Source organism: Serinus canaria, chromosome 9, assembly GCF_022539315.1.
Source record: "Serinus canaria isolate serCan28SL12 chromosome 9, serCan2020, whole genome shotgun sequence".
In the NCBI taxonomy this organism is placed as follows: Eukaryota; Metazoa; Chordata; class Aves; order Passeriformes; family Fringillidae; genus Serinus; species Serinus canaria.
In genome coordinates, this window is record NC_066323.1 from 4,569,094 (window position 1) to 4,587,747 (window position 18,654).

Here is an 18,654-nt window from a genome sequence, read left to right on the forward strand (position 1 = left end):
CACTCTTGTATAAGTGAAGTGAAGCTAGGATAGCCATTGGGGGGTGATAGGTCTGTCATTAGTGGATGGTGTCAGGGGTGCTTCGGTGGTCACACACTGTGGCCAAGGCAGTGCCACTCTGTCAGCACCTTTGTAACCCATTTCAATTCTCTTCCAGGGTATATGCAACGTACAACTCAGTCAAAGGATCCTGCTCAGAGCCAGTAAGCTTCACCACTCACAGCTCAGCACCAGAGAGTCCCTTCCCACCCAAAGCCTCGCACAGGACCAAAAGCTCCTTAACCTTACAGTGGAAGGTAGGTAACACTTGGTTCAGGCAAAGCAGGGGAAAAGTACTGACAGTGAGCATAAACATTGGGAATAATTGAAAGCTGAGCCAGTCATTTTGCAGTAAGGGACTTGAACTTGCTCTGCTCTGACAAATCCCTTCCTGTGCACAGACTTGACTTTTAAAATGTATGTGTTTCATTATGTCCGGCTTCTTCCCGGCATTCGTTAAGGGGTTGCCAAGCCATGTGCAAAGCTTTGGTTTCACTTGAAGCTGTACTCATTTGCCTGGGGGAGGTGAAGCCGTTTTCTCTTACTCCCCAAATCACCTTTTGTTTATTTTTGTTCGTAGGCACCCATTGATAATGGTTCAAAAATCACCAGCTACCTTCTGGAGTGGGATGAGGTAAGTAGTAACTGGTTGAAATAAATACACAAATAAATGGCACTCAGACTTTACAAGGATTTGCTGAGTAAAGAAAAGTAATTAAATACAGGAGAAAGTAGAAATGGGAAAATGAAATCCTGATGGCATTAGGTAAAGAGTTGGAAGGGTGAAAGAGGCAGTGGGGGGAAAAGTTTCCATTCAGTGTATTTTATATAGAGACAGTGTTCTTTTTCTGTACCCTTGAAATATTTTATCACTCGTTTGGTGTACTTTATTTGTTAATTAGCATTACTTACTATTTAATTGCTTGTGGTGTATCTTACAGTTCTGTTCATGATCTCTTTCTTCTGCTGAATGCAGAATAAACACTTGTTCCTGCCTTAGAGGAGAAGAACCATGATCTTGCAGAGCTGTCTACAGAGAATGGACTCGGGGTCAAAATGAGTGTCCTCTGTGTACTGGCAATTAGCCCCCTTCCAGACACAAAAGGAAATAAGTTTTCTCCTAAATATCTTCTGTTAGCCCTGGGCTGTTGGGAGATTGCCCTGACAGATGATGTGCAGGATTTGTTGGTGGTGTGTTCTTGTGAGTCCTCCCTCTGTCCCCTAATTTCTGCCCCCTCTCCTTTCTGCAAGTCATATTTCTGCAGAAAGTATGAGTCAGGGAGTTTTATCTCTGAAAGAAAAGAATAATACTGGGTGACAGAAAGGGCTTGGACAACATGTAAATAAAAGTCATGAGCTGGGAAATGAAGGGTGTGAAAGGGTGTTTGGTTGTAAAGTCTGAGAAACAACTTTTGAGGTCTTTTGTAGTCTAAAAATATTCTAAAGGGAGTATGCTGTTATGAATAGTTTTCCACCATGGCATTAGTAACACATTCCCTGCTTGTTCTGCTGCACGTTGGGTGTTGGGAACCACTCACTGTGCAAACATTATTGTGTGCACTGTCACAGCTAGTGGGGTCTCCATGGTGAGAAACACTCAGAACCTGAGCTAAAGTTGAGCAATAACTTCAGAATGACTTGCTGTCCCTCTGCACATAGTGGAAAACCAAAGGTTGTCACTAAACAAGGGAAAAAGGAGGTAGAGAGAGATTTCTCCAAAAGCTTGGGCCAGGATGATCCTGTTAGACCTGTGACACCTGGATTGTGCACTTGTGATTTCTTCCAAAGCTTCCAGTGACTTGGAGCTGAAGGAACAGAGCAGCACAGAGCAGTGGAAACATGGATGATTCCAGCCTGCAAAGGAAAGAGAAGCAACAGAAAGTCCTGTCAGAAGGACAATTATACAGTGTAAATACTGTACTGTTCATTTTGACTACATGGAGCATACTTTGGATATATGTAGGGCAATTCTAAAATCATTCTGTCCTTCAAATTCTTTAATAAGAATTCTGTCTTCAGAAAGAATGGTTATGACACCCATTTTTCACAGAGCAAAAGCAGTTTGGTTTAGGGTAGTTCAGCTACCAATGGGAAAAAATTAAGGCATCCAGATTCCCTTAGTCTACCTGTTTTAATTACCTTGTTTTCTCAGTAATAGCCCTGAAATCTGAGATAGAATGGGTAGCTAGCCAGCACAGATGAAGGAATAAGGGCTCTGCACAAATTAATTTGGTGCATCTCCAACGGTTTGACAGGACTCCTGGCTGGAATGGAGTTGGCAGGTTCTGGGACAGTTAATGCCACAGGTGTAGCTTCTCTAAAAATTTTTCAGAAAAATAAGAGATAAGAGATTTCTGTCTCTTATCTCTCTGATAAGAGACAGAAATGCAACTTTAAGCCGCTGAAATTAAAGCCTGCCATTAAAGCTTGTGAAAGAAAAAGTCTGAAGATGCAGGCTGGCTGTGCCTGGGTTTGCAGCAGCCCCATCACTTGCAGTGGTGGGCTGGCAGGATGCTGCAGTCACTTTTCCATGGGCCATGGCAGGCTGTGCCTCTGAGGAGGAGTGCACTCAGCTCCTGGAGTTCTGGCACCCAGGTACAGAAGAGAATTCACTTGCAGTGCCCTGCAGCCCCCACTTGGTTCTGTAAACTCACATTAGCAAAAGCACTGCCTTCTCCACAAGGCCACCCTGTGTCCTGGTGAAATCAAGGAATACATACATCAAGGCACAGGAGAGGGCTTGCCAGGCAGCAGTGAACACACTGCCAGGTCTCAGCTAGAGCAGCATTCATTAGCTGTGAGGCACAGGGTAAAGTACAAACACGGGAAAATCAGCGATAGAAGGAAATTAAATCGTGGCTGCAAAGCAGAGAGGGCTTTGCAAGAGCAGAGAGCAAGAAATCTGTCAGATGATAAAGGTGGAAAAACACCCTAAGGTGGCAGCCTGCCTAGGAAGTTGAGTCCCTTCCTAGGAAAGAATGGTGTGGAAAGCCCTCGCCACACTCATGGCACACAGGTCCTGGAAGGTTCTTGTGCCAAGGCTGGAAACAAAGCTGGCATCAGGCATGGGAGGTGTGCAGAGGGGTGGAGGCATCCAGGCAAACACTTCCAGTTGTGTCCCAGTCACACCAGTGTGTTCCCCCAGCTCAAGCAGAGTTACCCCTCCAAGGGAGGGGCTCCTGCAGCCCCTTTGTGCTCCCAGCTGGGGGGGGGGTCACAGATGTCTGTCTGTCTGCTTGCCTATCTGTCTGTAGGACAGCCCAGATCTCAGAGTGTGTCAGGTGCTCAGCAGTATCTCACCTGGTTCCTCCTGTTTTTATGGGGTGGAGGTGCAGTTTGTAGCATCCAAAGTGCCTCCAGGAGTGTAGGTGGCATCACTTGTGTGTGCATAAAATGAATTGTGGCTGTAAAGCATTAGGTGAGGTGGGAAATTCTAGAAGATTATGCTGCTTAGTATGTTACTGTGCCATCCTACCCAGCTGCTGCTTCAGTTCAGTTCTCAGGTTTGGGATTTTTCCTGACCTGCAGACTCTGAAAGGTTGTTAGTACATAAAGCCATTCCAGTTATCTTGCATTTTTCTATCCCAGTTTGGATTAAATGGTTTGTAATGTAACTGGTGCTACATGCTTAGTTAAAAACCACAAATGCTTTCCCTTTCCTGATCCAAGTCTTTGAATTAGAGTTGTCCTGCCTTGCTAATAAACTGTTATCTCTTAAAATGCCTGAAGAACTAGGAAGGACAGGTAATTCTTTAATAGGAGAGTAAAAGATCAGTTCAGCAAATTGGCACTCAGATACACTGGATGTACCCTAGGAAAATTTCCACTGACTCTAAAGAAGTAAGGATCAGCCCCTGTCTCAGGTATTCTGGATTTCATTGGGAGTGGAACATGCTTGCCCCACAGGTGCATTAGTTGTCTGGCAATAAAATCACTTAAAATTAGTGATTTAGGAAAACTTCACCTTCTGGCTCTTTTACTATGAACTTTGAACTTAAAAACCTGAACTGAATTGATGACTTAGTGCCAGGATTGATTATTCAGGGTAAGCAAAAAGCTAATCAGGGAAAAAATAGCATTAAAAATATACCAAACAGAAAACATGACTGTAAAGGAGGTGATGCTTTCCCTGGTGCCAGCATTCATCAAAATCACTAAACTGTAACTGCACTGAAAAATGCTGCTGGCACTGCTGTAAGAACCAGGCCTTTGTTACTAATTAGATGTGAAATGCTTGTTGTGTGATTAAGTGGTAGTAAATAAATGTTTCTCTTGTGTATATGGATAGCCAGAGTATCCTATTCATTCTCGATGGGAAAGGGCAGGAATGTTCCTGAGCCAGAGACAAGGACATCCCTCTCACACAGTGTGTGTCCCTGTTCTGTGTAGAGCTCAAAGCAGCTTTAATTCTTACCCAGTAAGCAGCTCATTTTAATTTACTCCAGAGAGAGACTGATACAATACCACGCTATTTCATGATTTGATGATGGATAGTTAATAATGAAGTTTACACAGAGATAAATGGGGATAATTTTGTTCTGCTACAAAGTTTTAAGTTCCTCCAAGTAGCAGAGATGTGCTTGTTTATACCAGCTGATAATCTGAGCCTGGCACCTCATGGTGATCCAGAGAGCTGGGTCCAGGGAGCTCCTTGGTTGTGTTTGTTCACTTACCTGCCCCCGAGTTTGTTCTGTGGCTGTGCCACTCTTGTGAGACATGCAAGAGGAGAGCCTTGCATAGAATTGGGGTTTGTGTATAATTCAGGGGTGCTCTGTAGGTCCTTTCTGCCTTCTGAGTGTTTGTGTATAGAGAAAACTCGGTTCCTTGCATAACTGGCACAGTGAATGCTTTGCAGGGAGCTGAGGGTGTGTTGCACTAATTGCTGACAGTTTGCTCCGCAGCTCTGTCTCACATTGAATTTCAGGCTGTTCCTTTTTATTGCCAGCACGACCCAAACACAGAAGCCAGTGCTGGTGTGGCCACAGCAGATGTCAGCCCTGCATCCTGCTCCCAGGTGTGGTGCTGAGCTCTGCTGCAGTCGTGTGCAGGACTGTGCTCCATCCTGCCCTGCTGTACCTGCAGCAGCCCCTTCCTCCTCTGGTGTTTATTTACTGGGTCTGCTGCAGGGACTCAGTCAACAAAACCCATTTCAAATCCCTTCTTCCCTAAATGCACTCTCCAAAGAAAATCAAGCACCCTGTGTTGAGTGAGTGTGCAGCTTGAAATATTGCTGAAAGAGCAGGCAGAGCTCTGAATGGTGTTTAAAGCTGTGCTGGAGCATTGTGCAATGCAGGACAGATTTGTGGAGCTGAATTGTCCTTGTTTCCTCAGACAGGGTGCTGATGGTCCATCACAGGGTGGGCTGTCCTGAGAAGAAAAGGGAACCCAGGCTGGAGGAGGCAGGAGAAGACTCCCCCAGGCTGGGGAAGTGGGACAGCGCTCTCCCTCGGAAATGTGGGGGTTACCAGTCCTTGCAGAAATGATACAGTGTATTTTAAGCAACTCATGAGACATTATTTGAAGGATTAAAAACTTGGATGCTGAGTGTACAAAGACTAGGAGAAGGATTCTGGGAAAGCTGTAAGACTCTTGGGTGGCAGCCAGTACCAGCCTGCCAGTTGTTCCTGTCTATAATTATGCCAGCATTAGTGCTTTCATAAATCTTGGGAGAGAAGGAGCAGAGAGGCTATTTCCAGGCTATTAATGCCAGGATAATTAGAAATATCGGCCAGCCTCTCCAATTAGTGCCAATAGAATCCAAAATACCAGCCAGTCTGAGTAATCTAAATACCAGTTGGTCTCTGAGTGAGTCTGGGGAATGTACAATACCAGTTCTGGATGAGAAATATATACAATATCAGGGTTTGTGCTGTTATAAAGTTAAGGATACCTTAAATGTTTGGCAGTCTTGGCAAAATTTTAACCAGCCAGGCTGACAAATGAGAGTTTGCTTGGCCCATTGTTCTCAGTTCAGGCATTGTGCTATAGGTGAGATTTTCCATGATTTCCCTTGTTTTTCCAGCATTGTTTTATTGACCATATGCTTAGCAATTGGCCACTTTGTTCTCTTGGAAAAAAAAACATTTTAAAAGGCATTCTTAAACAGAAATCCAAACTAAATTAAATGTTTTCAATTATTTATAAGCAGTGAAGTCATTAAAGAGTTGTGGAAAAATTAATTTAAGGCAACTCAACCTGTAAAAGAGAGCTTGCATAGGGGAAAATATCTATTTTTAGAAGTGCTGAACTGATGAATGGATATTTTACTGAAACATAAGAATTCTAATTAGGTTTTGTATAGTCTGAATTTTAAATATATCACTGCTGAGCTGAAAAGTATGCTCACCTGTTGTTTTTGTCCTAAAGAAATTCTATCATAGAACTCTGTGACTAGGAATTCTATCACAGCACACTATGGCTAGGGATTTTAGATCTGAAAATATTTTCCTCATTTACAAAATGTTTTTGCTTTGGGTTTCGTGATTTTTTTTTTTCAATTCCCCTCCTTAATTTACCTGAGCTGTGCAGTAATGCAGGAGCAGGTGGGTGAGGCTGAGGAGGTTGTGTGTAAAGGAGTTCTAGAACAAGTGTAGGCTCCCTCTGTATAAATAAAAGTTCTGGCTGTTTGCCAGCGTGCTGAACGTCCCTTCAGTGCCTCCACACTGCTGTGCTCTGCTGGAGATCTCTGTGGCTGTTTCTAGCCTGATAAACACATCCTGCAGATTCACTACAAACCTTTCAGGGACTTCTTCCTTCCGTGTCACAGTCCGAGGGAGAAGAAGTAGAAATTGGCAGGGGCTGGGGAATGGGACAGTGAAAAATGCTTGTCCCACTCAGGCATTTTTGAGCTCTTCAGTGGGGATGTTCTGAGCATGGAGGAGGAACAGTGTGTGGGAGGGCAGAGTGAGCCCAAGGAGGCACAGCAGGTGGGGCTGGTGGCCTCAGGGGGCATTCCCATGTAAATAGTACAGTAAAAATTAAAAATTATGCAGACACGTGCCAAAACTAGTAAATGGCTCAGCAGAGCTTTTCAGTCAGAAGAAGTTGCAGAGTTGGGCATAAGCCTGTCTTCTGCACATGCTGGAGCCCATGGGTGTGCTTTGTCAGGCTTCCATTCTGGTGGGCTTTTGGGTACATCATGATGTACCCAATTTTAAATTATTTTCATAAATAACATATATTTTAAAATATTTTATATATAAATAAATAATAATGAATAATGGCATAATGTCGAATAATTCTGTATTGAGATTAACTGTACTGAAATTAGAACTCCTTTCAGCTGTTCCAGTACTGGTAGATATTATTTATGAGGAGCTGAGCAGTCCATGCCCTTTCTCCTGAAAGATTTCAAACTGCCTGTTTTCCAAGTGTGGCCTAGAATGAGTCCAGATATTCCCTGCTACTTTAGGGTCTCTGTCCTGCAAACAGCTGGGCTTTATTCCTGCCCCAGGGTGTACCAAGCTGGGCTGCATTGGAAAGGGTTTGGTTTTGTTTTTAATGTGGTGGGGTCAGGGAGAGAACTCCTGAGTGTCCTTGTGCTCAGTGGTGCTGAGGTACAAAGCAGTACCTGAGGGAGTGTTTGGGAGCTGGAGAAGTGTCTCCATTCCCTCTGGGCTGCTGCCTTGGTTTGGGAGCTGGAGAAGTGTCTCCACTCCCTCTGGGCTGCTGCCTTGGTTTGGGAGCTGGAGAAGTGTCTCCACTCCCTCTGGGCTGCTGCCTTGGTTTGGGAGCTGGAGAAGTGTCTCCATTCCCTCTGGGCTGCTGCCTTGGTTTGGGAGCTGGAGAAGTGTCTCCACTCCCTCTGGGCTGCTGCCTCGTGCTGTCTTTCCCAGGATGGATCATTGCTCTGGGTCACAGTGATGTGAAGCTGCCAAAACCCATCCCTCTGGCAAACAACTCCTTAACAAAGTTCCAGACTTCCCCAGAAAGCCCTTGCACTCATCACAGGCCGTGTGCTCGGGGCAGTGGGTGGGTGCAGAGCCTGGCAGGCTGGATATTCCTCTGGGATGAGGACATTTTACCCGGAGAGCAGGGGAAGGTCCCAGGCAGCTTGTCCCGCTGGCTCTGGCTGTGCTGGAGCGTGGGGAGCGAGAGCCCTCTTGTGGGATAGGGAATTGCTGAGACAATTCCAGCCAGGGATGCACGGTGGAGGACTGGGCTTGCAGAGAAGTGTTGGCTGCACCTTTCTCCTGCTCCTGCGACCGAGGAGATGCAGAGATTCATTTCATTCATAATTTTCCCACTTGTTTGTTTGTGAGTGGGACAAATTGCATTTCAAGCTGGAGCTGTAGACACGTCTCACAACTCGCAGCAGGTGAGAGGAGAAGGGCTGTGACAGCAGGCAGACTCTGCTGAGCTGTGTGATTTTCAGAGCACAGCAGTGCTGTCAGTGCTCACACAGCTTCCTTTCTGAAAACATCTCCTGATAGCACTCACCAGCTCCTTCTGAAACCAGCCTGGCCTGGTTTTGTTTCACAGCGATCCCATCACAGATTTCTCTCTTTCCAGGGAAAGAGGAACAGTGGTTTCAGAGAATGTTACTTTGGGAGCCAGAAGCATTGCAAGCTGACCAAGCTGTGCCCAGCTCTGGGCTACACCTTCCGCCTGGCAGCCCAGAACGACGTCGGTACTAGGTGAGCTCCTCAGGGAAATGGAGAGCTTTCCTGAGAAAAAGTGCTGGTTGAAAAGTTCACCTATCAATGCCAGCATAAAGAGGAATTTCTGAGGGGTTTTTGTTTCTTTTCTCTTCATGGTTTGGAGTTAAATATCTGACATTTGTTCTGTTGCTAATGCTTCAAGGTAAGTCACGCTTTCCTTGGTGATACCCTTCACCTCCCAGGGAATTGCTGTGTGCCTTCAGCTGATGAGATCAGCCTGAGCAGATAGGCTCCTTTTGAGGTGTTAAATGGTGTTTTGTGGTCTGTTCCTAATACCAAAAGAATACATCTGTTATGTAAAATTCCCACTAGGGACCTCTGTGAACCAAGAAAAACAAGCAAGGGGAAGTTGAGTTACAGATTTTGAAAGGAATCTTGATATATTTATTTTTCTGGTTTAAAGCAAAAGCCCTTCTGTCTCTTTTCAGCAGTACAGTCCCTTCCTTCTTCAGGACTGGCAGGGCTGGCTGATGGGATGGGAAAGAAGGGAGAGACAGGCAGGACAGAGAGAGGACAAACACATCCAAGGCACTGAAGGATGGGGTTTAGCTTCTGCTTTTCCTTGCACACAAACTGACGCACTCACATGAGGATGGGTGAGAAATCAGACTAAGTTCCATCCTCAGGGAGCTGCTGGGGAGCACTGGGATGAAATGTTGTGCAGCTGAGGGGCAGAGTGTGCCCAGAGAGATATTGTGCTGCAGGGGCAGTGTGTGCTCCTGGGCTCAGGCAAGCAGGGCAGGCCAGGAAAGGTTTAGCTGTGAAGAAGCCAAACATCCAGTGCCCTTGTGCACTCCTTTATTGTCCTCCTTAGCTAAACAGGATCTAATCATTATTACAAAGACACAAAAGAAACACCAGTGGTGTATAACAATGTGTTTTGTGGAGGGAGACTCCTGCATTGTTCTCTCTTCTCAAACACAAGCCTCTCAGTAATTTATAGCTTTAGAAAGCTTCTTTATTCATGCTCCTGACATGGACTGAGACCACTCATGTGTGCACAGAGTCCCTTTTCCCTGCTTCTTGCAAGATTAATTCCCTCCTCATTGAAATAATACTCAGTGTGGAGGGAGAGGGGGGCTGAGCTGGACCTGCTGAGTGTAACTGGGAGGGAATTGGGTTTGTGCAGGGTTCCCAGTTCTGGCATCTCTTTTCTTTGCCAGATTCCAGCTTTTTAAAATATCTTAGTGCATGTTTCAACACTCCTCCCCCCCCCTTTTTTTTTGTTTGTTCTTTCTCCCTCTTTTCTCTCCCCTCAGGCTATTGAGGAAGGAGTGAGCTAAAAACTATTTATGGTCAGCTGCTTTGTGCTAATCTGTGAGATAAGCACCAGCAACACTTGCCTTATTTTTATAGACAGCACTCAAAATTAAGGCATGATAATGTCATCTAACACTTCATGTCATGACATGGTTTTGCTTTGTTGCAATGCTTGTGGACTTACAAGCATGTATGATGATTTTTGTCTTGTTTGGGCTTTAGTTATAGGTGCTTTTTTAAATATAAGTGTATTTCAACAAATAGGTTATTTTTGAGAAAGAAGATTCAGAATAAGGAGATTTGGCTTTTTCTGTGTGTTAAGTTCATGGTGTGACTTTAAGGTACAGATAAGTTTTGTGCTTTGCAAACAGATTTTGAAAATTGCAAGAATGTCACCTTCCTTTGAGAACTTGATCAGAGTTTATAGAATTAGTATTCTGCACATCTCAGGTTCAACACCCAAAAGTTGAACACTTGAGGCTTTGTTTCCTATACTTTAGTTCCCCTTTTTAAAATGAGATTTTCCTCCGCAGTTAATACCAAGTTAATAATTTTAGGCATTCAAATATTCTTTTACCAGTGTTATTGTGGTGAGATCTGTAAAAATGGCTGTGAGGACACATTATCCTGCATTTTTTTTCTGTTCTTAGTTCTGGCATTTCCTAACTGGGTGTTCATCTTTTCCACCTGAGCAATTTGAACTTTGTCCAAATTTTTTGAAAATGTGAAATATTTCTCTAAGTACATTGAGGTTTAGATTTCTTTAGCTTTGTGTTTTTGTGGTGGAGGGGTGGGTTTATTTGGGATTTTTTTGGGTTATTTTTGGATTTTTATTTTTTTTGTTGTTTTGGTTTTTTTGCTTGTTTCTTTGTCTTGGGGGTGATTTGGAGGTTTGTTTGTTTGTATTTCATATTTCTCTCTCTGCTCTGTCTCTGAGCAGTGGGTACAGCCAGGAGGTGGTTTGCTACACTGCAGGCAATATTCCTCAGACCCCTTCTGCACCGCGGCTCATTCGAGCTGGTGTGACGTGGATCTCCCTGCAGTGGAATAAAGTAGAGGGATGCACACCAGAGGAAGTGATTTCCTACACCCTGGAAATTCAGGAAGAAGATAATGTAAGTGCTGTGTTGCCATGAAGTGCATGATTTAAACTGAGTTTTGATTTATTAATTGGAGATCCCTGAGCAGCAGCATGGACTGCTCCTTTGGAGGGCCTTCCAGGAGTACTGGGTACTTGGCAGGGTGGAGCTCTGTGCTTTGCTCTGCTGCACAGCAGAATTGGGAATCCTTAGCTAAAAATCTCTGCTGTCATCTGTGATTGCTTACAAAGCCACACAGGATTCTGTGAGGTACAGGGCAGCTTGTCCCTGGCTAGGTCAGTCTGCCATGTCCTCCTGGCTGCTCCTTGGTGGGCTTGTGTTCTGTCATCTGTCACTTCCAGTTCTGTAGCAGGTTAAACTGCCACAATTGGTCTTGTGCTTATTTTACAGCAAAATTACATTATTCAGGGCAGCTCAGCTGCAACATGTCTCCTCTTAAAAAAAAAAAAAAAGTATTGTGGCCTTGCAGTTTAAAAGTAGTAATAGTAATTAATATTGTTATATATATTATATGTTTGTGTTTTCTTGTTGGGTTTTTTTTAAAGCATTTGGCTATAAAGCCCCTTTGCTGTAATGTGTTGTAGGTACAGACTGACACAGGGAACACTTTCTCAGACTCCTCAGTTACAGGAATTTGTTTGGTTTTGTATTTTTTTAGGATAGCGTGTTTCACCCAAAGTACACTGGAGAGGAGCAAGCCTGTACTGTGAAGAATCTCAGAAGAAGCACACAGTATAAATTCAGGGTAAAGTCTTTTTCCTCTTGTCATTGTGCAGTGTTTTCTGTTTTGGGTTTTTTCCAGGCACTACAGGGATCCTTTAGTGCTCCCTCCAAAACTGATTCATCAAATACAAATTTACTTTATACTGAGACCTAATATATTAAACTGTTAGTTGTATTTCTGCCTTTATCACACAGGAGTTACTGTTGCTCAGACTTTGGGGAACAATCACAGTTCTCAGTACCATGTGGGAGGATGTTGTACAAGTGTGTAGCTCAGGGTGTGAGGTGGTCCCAGTTGGCTGCATTGCCCTGGTGACAAATGCCATCTCACTTCCACAGAATGCAGCAAACACTGTCAGCTGCCCAGCCAGCACAGGGGCCTGTGTTCCCCTGAAGCTTTTCTGTCTCATGTGTCAACGTGGCTGGTTCTGGAGCTGGTTTTTAGCAGGTGTTGGTGTCTTCTCCTCTGTGGATGCTCAGAGCCCCTGAGGGATGTTCTGGAGTCTTCCTGCAAACACGAAGTTCAGCATTTTCCCCTCTGTGCTGAGGTCTGTGATCACAGCACAGTACTGGGTGCTGCTGCTGAGGAGAAGGCAGTGAAGTTATCCAGGATCTGCTGTGGTGCTGCTGTCCATCCATCCCTGGCTGTCCACTGCAGTGGCTCCACAGGAGGTGCCACCCATGTGTTCTGGAGATGGCCAGAAGCTGTGTGTGGGGCCAACACCTGGCTTCTCTAGGTTTTAGTATATTTTGGAGCAACAAAAAGAAAAAAATCACAGTCATAGAATGGTTTGGGTTGGAAAATCACCAGATTCCAGCCCTCCTGCTGTGGACAGGTCCACCTCCCACTAGACCAGGGTGCCCCAACCTGGCCTTGAACACTTCTGTCCATGGGGCATTCACAGCATCTCTGAGTGACCTGTGCCAGGGCCTCACCACCCTCACAGGAATGCTCTTTTCCTTCTCTCTGGGACAGAAAACCTTGTGAAGTTGCCTGAACTACCCAAAGGATTGGGAAGTTCTTGTCACTCTGAGATGATGCCTTTTAGCTTAGTGTTGTAAAGGCAGCTGTGGCAGGTGAGAGGAGAGAACCCTTAGTGCTTCTTTGCAGCCCTGCTTTCCAATTAAACATGGATTTTACAAAACTGCATTGATATCAGAGCAAATTTGTAGCCTGGTGTCACTGACTACAGGCACAACTTTGATCTGACTTTTAATTGTGTGATTACTGATACTCTGAATTACTTTGTTGTAAGTAGCAGTTAAAAACACCTCCAGAAATACCAACGTTATTGTTATGGTTCTCTTATTTTTCTTTTTTGAGAAAAATACTGTGAGTTGATACAGTTATTTAAAAAAAAGTGATTTTTCTTTTTCTTTAAAGGGAAAACCACCACTGCTTTTATCTTAAACATGTCATGATCAGTTGGTGGTGGAGGGAGGGGAAGAAATCACTGCGGTTTGTAAAGAAACATCATGACAATCTAATATCTGTTACTACAATCCCACACACTTTGGGATGTGACATTTGTGCAATTACTGAAAGAAGTCTGATGCAGAACTGCCAGGAGAGCAGTTGCAATGAACAAGGGTAAACTCGTTGTGGTTTTGTTTCAGCTGTTTGCTTCCAACGTGGAAGGGAAGAGTTCTCCCAGCGAGGTGTTGGTCTGCACAACCAGCCCAGACAGGCCAGGACCTCCCACCAGACCCGTGGTCAAGGGGCCAGTAACATCTCATGGCTTTAGTGTGAAGTGGGGTAAGCCAGCTCAGACTGATGGAGCAGAGCTTTTTGGGCTCAGAAGAATTTCCAATAAAATCGCGTAAATATGTGTTAGAACTAAGAGTTTTCGTGCTCCTTCTCAGCCCAAAGTTGAATGTGTTTGAATGAGAACTTGACAGCTTATTTTTTTTAATATTCTAAAAGGTATGTAGGGGCTTTTGTGTGTTCAGAAGCAAAAATGTTTTGGTTTTGATTAATTCACACTCAAGTACATCTTCAGGGTTTTCACTCTGCATTTCATGTCCCAATGCAGCTTCATTCCAGCTGCTTCCCTTATTAGTGGGGCAAACCTCTACACAGCTTTCCTTTCAGTGCTTTTTCTGTACATTTTGTTTGGATCATCATTATCTAGCACCTTTAGTCTGATTCATGCTGAAAACAAATGTGTGCCCCCCCCTTCTGCTGCCATAACCTGGTGTAGGTCCTGTGGAGGAGTTTGTGGAGAAGGAGCTGGATCAGGAACAGGTTTGGTACTTGTTTTGTCACCTTTCACTCCTTTTTCTTGTCTGATTTTTCCAGATCCTCCACAGGATAATGGTGGTTCAGAAATCCTAAAGTATCTGCTGGAGATTTCTCAAGGAAGTCCAGAAGGTAAACTTGAGACAAGTTGTCTCAATTTCAAAACACTGTGACTACTGTATGGAAGTCCTTACTCTTTAGGTGGTTGTTGTTATTATCATTAATGCCCTACTAATGTGATTGAAACAGAGTTATGTACTTTGCAGGATTCCTGGGTGAGCTGAGGTTGGATTTTGGGAAGGTTTGTAGTGGGTTTTAGGTGTCCTCTTTTTACTAATAATGACAGAACTTTATGTTATATGGCTAAATCTAGAAATATTTTATTTATATTTGTGTGCATCTATATGCACATTTATACATTATATATAATACATTTATTTGTATATGTATTTGCATGTATGTCTATGTGTTATGTCTTCAAGTGGAAAATAACATTCATAGTAATACTAACGATTTTCCTGAAATAAATCATTTGTGGAAGATTTTCCTTGGACACTCCTAAATATGTTGCTTTCAACTTCTTTAAACTTGGATCTATCTTATTTTTAGCAAATCAGTGGGAAGTGGCCTATAGTGGCTCAGCTACAGAATACACCTGTACTCACTTGAAACCAGGCACTTTGTATAAACTCCGGGCGTGCTGTATCAGCACTGGTGGACACAGTCAGGTGGGTATTATCTCACAACAAGGGCTATTGGGGTTATATTTTTCAGAGAATTATCTGCTAATTTTGGTAAAATACTTCTGCTTTCAAAAGAAGGGAAATGTTACCCCTGCAGCACAGTAAAACTACACTGATTGCAGTTAATCTCATGCTGCAAGCTGCTGAATTTTAGATTTCTGTGTGTACATAATTTTCTTTTCAGCAAGCTGCAATTTAGTGAGATTTGGTTTCCTCAGAACCAATCTGTAGTTGTTTATATTTGCATTAGAAAAGACCATCAGGTTTATCTGATGTGGCCATTTACTTGAAAAAGGCCACAGACTCTCATGTGCTCGATCCTCTGTTGACTGGGGGATGCAGAAAGAGGTGGTTTGTTGTGACAATTGTCTTTCATAGGGCTGAAGCAATTATCTTTCACAGGGCTGAATCCTTTTAAGTTTTTGGGTTCCCTTTATCAGACCCCAATTCCTGTAATTCCCCTCTTTGATTTAAATTCAGTACCTATACACTTATTCCTCTTGATTTGATACGTTTTTTTCTCATTACATTATTTTCAAACTGGGAAAATTAAATCAGAGAGCCCAATACTGAGAATGCTAATGAAGGAACACTATTAATTGTATTTCCACTAAGATCCTTGATAGCATCTCCTCTCCTTTACTGTTTATATAAATTTCCATGAAGTGGTGGGTGTAGAAGACAATTTCTTGTGCTGCTCTGTAGCTGTGGCTCATCTTGAAGATGGTGCTCATGCCAGGGGTGACTGAGCTGTGCTCCTGGCAGGGTGTAACTGAGCTGTGCTCCTGGCAGGGTGTAACTGAGCTGTGTTCTCCCCCAGTGCTCTGAGAGTTTACCTGTCCGCACGCTGAGCGTCGCGCCGGGGCCCTGCCGCCCGCCCAGGCTGCTGGGCAAGCCAAGGCACAGGGAGGTGCAGCTGCAGTGGGGTAAGCCATTTTTTGGTTTTTAGCCCTGTCCCTGTTAGGGCTATTAAGTATCAGCCTCATTAGAATATCTGTCATTTTATTTCCAAAACACAGTGTGACTCAAAATCTTTTTTTTTTTTTGTTCCTTTGAAATATTGGCTTGGCAGAAGCGTTTTGGTTCTTCTAGTGTATAACTTTTTTCAAAAATTTGAGTTAAAACGTATTGAGGGTTTGGGGGGCATTTAAATCCTGATCCACAGTATAACTCATAATCTATTGGACCCCTGTTATTTTGCAAAGATGGCATTGAGTTGTCAAAAAATGAATATTTTTCAGAATGCAAGACAGATGCCAGTTTCCAACAGATTGTTTTCTTTACAAGTGATAATCTTGCAGCATCCAAGTATTTTTGTGGCATCACTTGTTGAGCCAAATTCTGGATAAGTAAATTTTCTAACTGTCAAATGTATTTCAACACCAGTATAAAAATCCACCCAGATGCTTCCTGGAACCATTTTGGTGGCTACTGTTTTTCTGATCCCCAGGCAGTTTGGTTCTGGGCTACTGTCTTGTAACACAGCATGCAGGTATTATCAAATACATTGTTTTCATGGGCAAAAACAAAGGTGCCCACAACAAAAGAGAGATGTCTTGTGTCTATATCTATATAGGTAGAAGATATCTGTGAGACGTCTTCTGTCTATACACAGAAGCAGAAATACACATTTCTGTGTTATTTGAAGGAAAAAATGGCTGTTTTGGCGCACGCCGTGGTGTGATTAACAAATTCCATGATTTCTTTTAGATGTCCCTGAGTCAGAAAGTGGCTGCCCTGTCTCTGAGTACAGCGTGGAGATGACAGCCCCTGAAGAAGTGGTTTCTGAGGTGTACCACGGGGCTGAGCTGGAGTGCACCGTGAGCAGCCTCCTGCCCGGGGCCACCTACGGGTTCCGGGTGCGGGCCCTGAACGACGGCGGGGTACGTGCGCTGCCCCAGCCCCTCTGGGGTGCTGTCTGTGCTGCTCCTCACCTGGGTCAGGGGCAGGTGGGCAAAGGAAAAAACATGTGATGAATGCTTGAAAGGAACTTGGGAGGAGGAGCTGCAGTTTTAGACCTGGGTCTCTTTTAAAAGGCGATTTCGGGTACTGGTACGGTTTGTCCAGAATCAGCTGCTCCCAAATGTGCCAAATCCCTGCTAAAAGTCACAGCTGTTTGCAGGGAGGATTCTCTTCATCCTCATTCTGTTGCATTTCCTCTTTTTTGTTTGAAATCTATCAAGTGTGTGAAAACAAGAACTGCAATTTCACCCAGGTGGTGTCTTTTGAGGGAAACTCATACACCTGGTGACTTTTTTGTTTTAATTTCAAAAAAAATATGTGCTTTATAGATTCAATGAGATTTTTCTATTAAATTATTTCGTTGGAAGAAGTGCCTTCTCAAATACATCAGAAATTTTGTCTGATGTCCACGGAGATCTGCAGAAAGAAAGATCTTTTTCTTTTTCATTGAGGTTTGGGTTGATTATGCTTTCCTTTGTGTCATTCCAGTGGTGCTTAATATAAAGTCCCAACTAAACTACATGCATTGACGTGTTTCTCCCCAGGCAATCTTGATGATAAACATAACAAAAAGGTTTGAAGTTACTTGCTTACAGGGAGAAGTTCTGTTAAAATTTGGGTATTAGAAATATCTGCAAGACTGTTTGGGTTTAAAAACACCTGCTGTTTTGTTTTTTGTGAAAAATTAATTAAATGCACATGGAAAGATAAGATTTGTTTGTTGGAGTCAGAGCCATTGCCTACCTGCTAGCTTTGAATATGTGATGCTTTGCCTTTTTTTTTGTTGGGTTTTTTTTTTTCTTTTTTTTTTTTGGCAGAACAGTTGCAAGGCATTTCTGATTCCATCCTTTGTTAGATGAGGGGGCTGGTTCTGGTTTGGCTCTGTTTTTCTACCAGGTGCAAAAGAGGGGAGGATGTCCTTTACCAGATGCTTCCTTGAAAACAGAGAAGTCAATAAATGATATTTTTTAACATGTACATTCTTTGTAAGACAAAGCAATCAGTGTTGGCCTTTGTTCGATGGCAGATACTGACACGTCTGCTGAGAAGTTTTCTGGGGTTCATAATTTCTCTGTCATTTGGCCTTTTTGTAGTGGCTCATTTTTTTTTCATGCTCACTAATACTGCATTACAAAATAAGTAAATACCAGTGTTCTTCCTCTAATTGCTTCCAAGTGAAGCTGCTTTGTTCTGGAGAACGATTTCTAATTAACTCGGGGATGTACTGAGCAAACTTCACTCTTCCACTCAGGAGGCCTCAGAAAGGCTGTTTCAGTGCTATCGCCTGTCCTCGCACTGCTGGATGAAGCCAGGTTCCCAGGCTGCTGAAAATTGGCTAATCTGCATTTAAATTATTCTGCTGCCACGGGCTCAGAAGCTGTCTGAGCTGAGCTGCCCGTGGAGCAGAGCGTGCTCAGCGTGTGCGCAGCGTGTCCCTGCACGTTGTACCAGGCTGGGGCTCCAGCACATCCTGTCCTGTTACAAGGAACTTGGGGCAGGCATTCTATGTTAAAGAAACTGGAAATGGACTCCCAATATGTGCTGTGGTCTTTGTGCTTCTCTTTGTATCCCTGGGAAGCTGGTTTTGATGTGTGAACACCCTGTGCTAAGGTAAGGCAGAGGGATACAAACTGTTCCTCAGTTACTCTGTGCTCATTCTCACTTTTGGGCAAATTGGAGGAAGTTTCTGCTTTCAGGAGCACTTGCTGCCCCACAGGACGATGCACAAAGGTTGTGCATGCTCTCTGCTTGTTCCTGAGCTCACCTCACACTTCAACTCTGAGTCATCTGTATGGGCTCATCCTGAGCTCTGGTGTTTGGTGTCGGGTGTTGGAAGCCCAGTCTGCCTTTGAGAAAGTTTAGCGTTCTGAAAAAGTTCATGTGCTGTTCTTGGAAAGCTCTTGAGGGCTTTGAGATGGGTGTACACC

At 43.8% G+C, this 18,654-nt stretch overlaps 1 protein-coding gene across 2 annotated transcripts in view; it reads left to right on the plus strand.

Moving 5' to 3' along the window:
- FNDC3B (fibronectin type III domain containing 3B) overlaps positions 1-18,654 on the plus strand; it is a 184,664-nt gene that overhangs the window by 130,191 nt on the left and 35,819 nt on the right. For both annotated transcript variants that reach the window (XM_009089025.4, XM_030227160.2), the window contains 10 exons: positions 158-296; positions 620-673; positions 8,551-8,675; positions 10,900-11,074; positions 11,718-11,804; positions 13,400-13,538; positions 14,082-14,153; positions 14,631-14,749; positions 15,585-15,690; positions 16,475-16,647. In XM_009089025.4, coding sequence (XP_009087273.1) covers positions 158-296; positions 620-673; positions 8,551-8,675; positions 10,900-11,074; positions 11,718-11,804; positions 13,400-13,538; positions 14,082-14,153; positions 14,631-14,749; positions 15,585-15,690; positions 16,475-16,647 — 1,189 coding nt within the window. The remainder of the gene's footprint in view (positions 1-157; positions 297-619; positions 674-8,550; positions 8,676-10,899; positions 11,075-11,717; positions 11,805-13,399; positions 13,539-14,081; positions 14,154-14,630; positions 14,750-15,584; positions 15,691-16,474; positions 16,648-18,654) is intronic.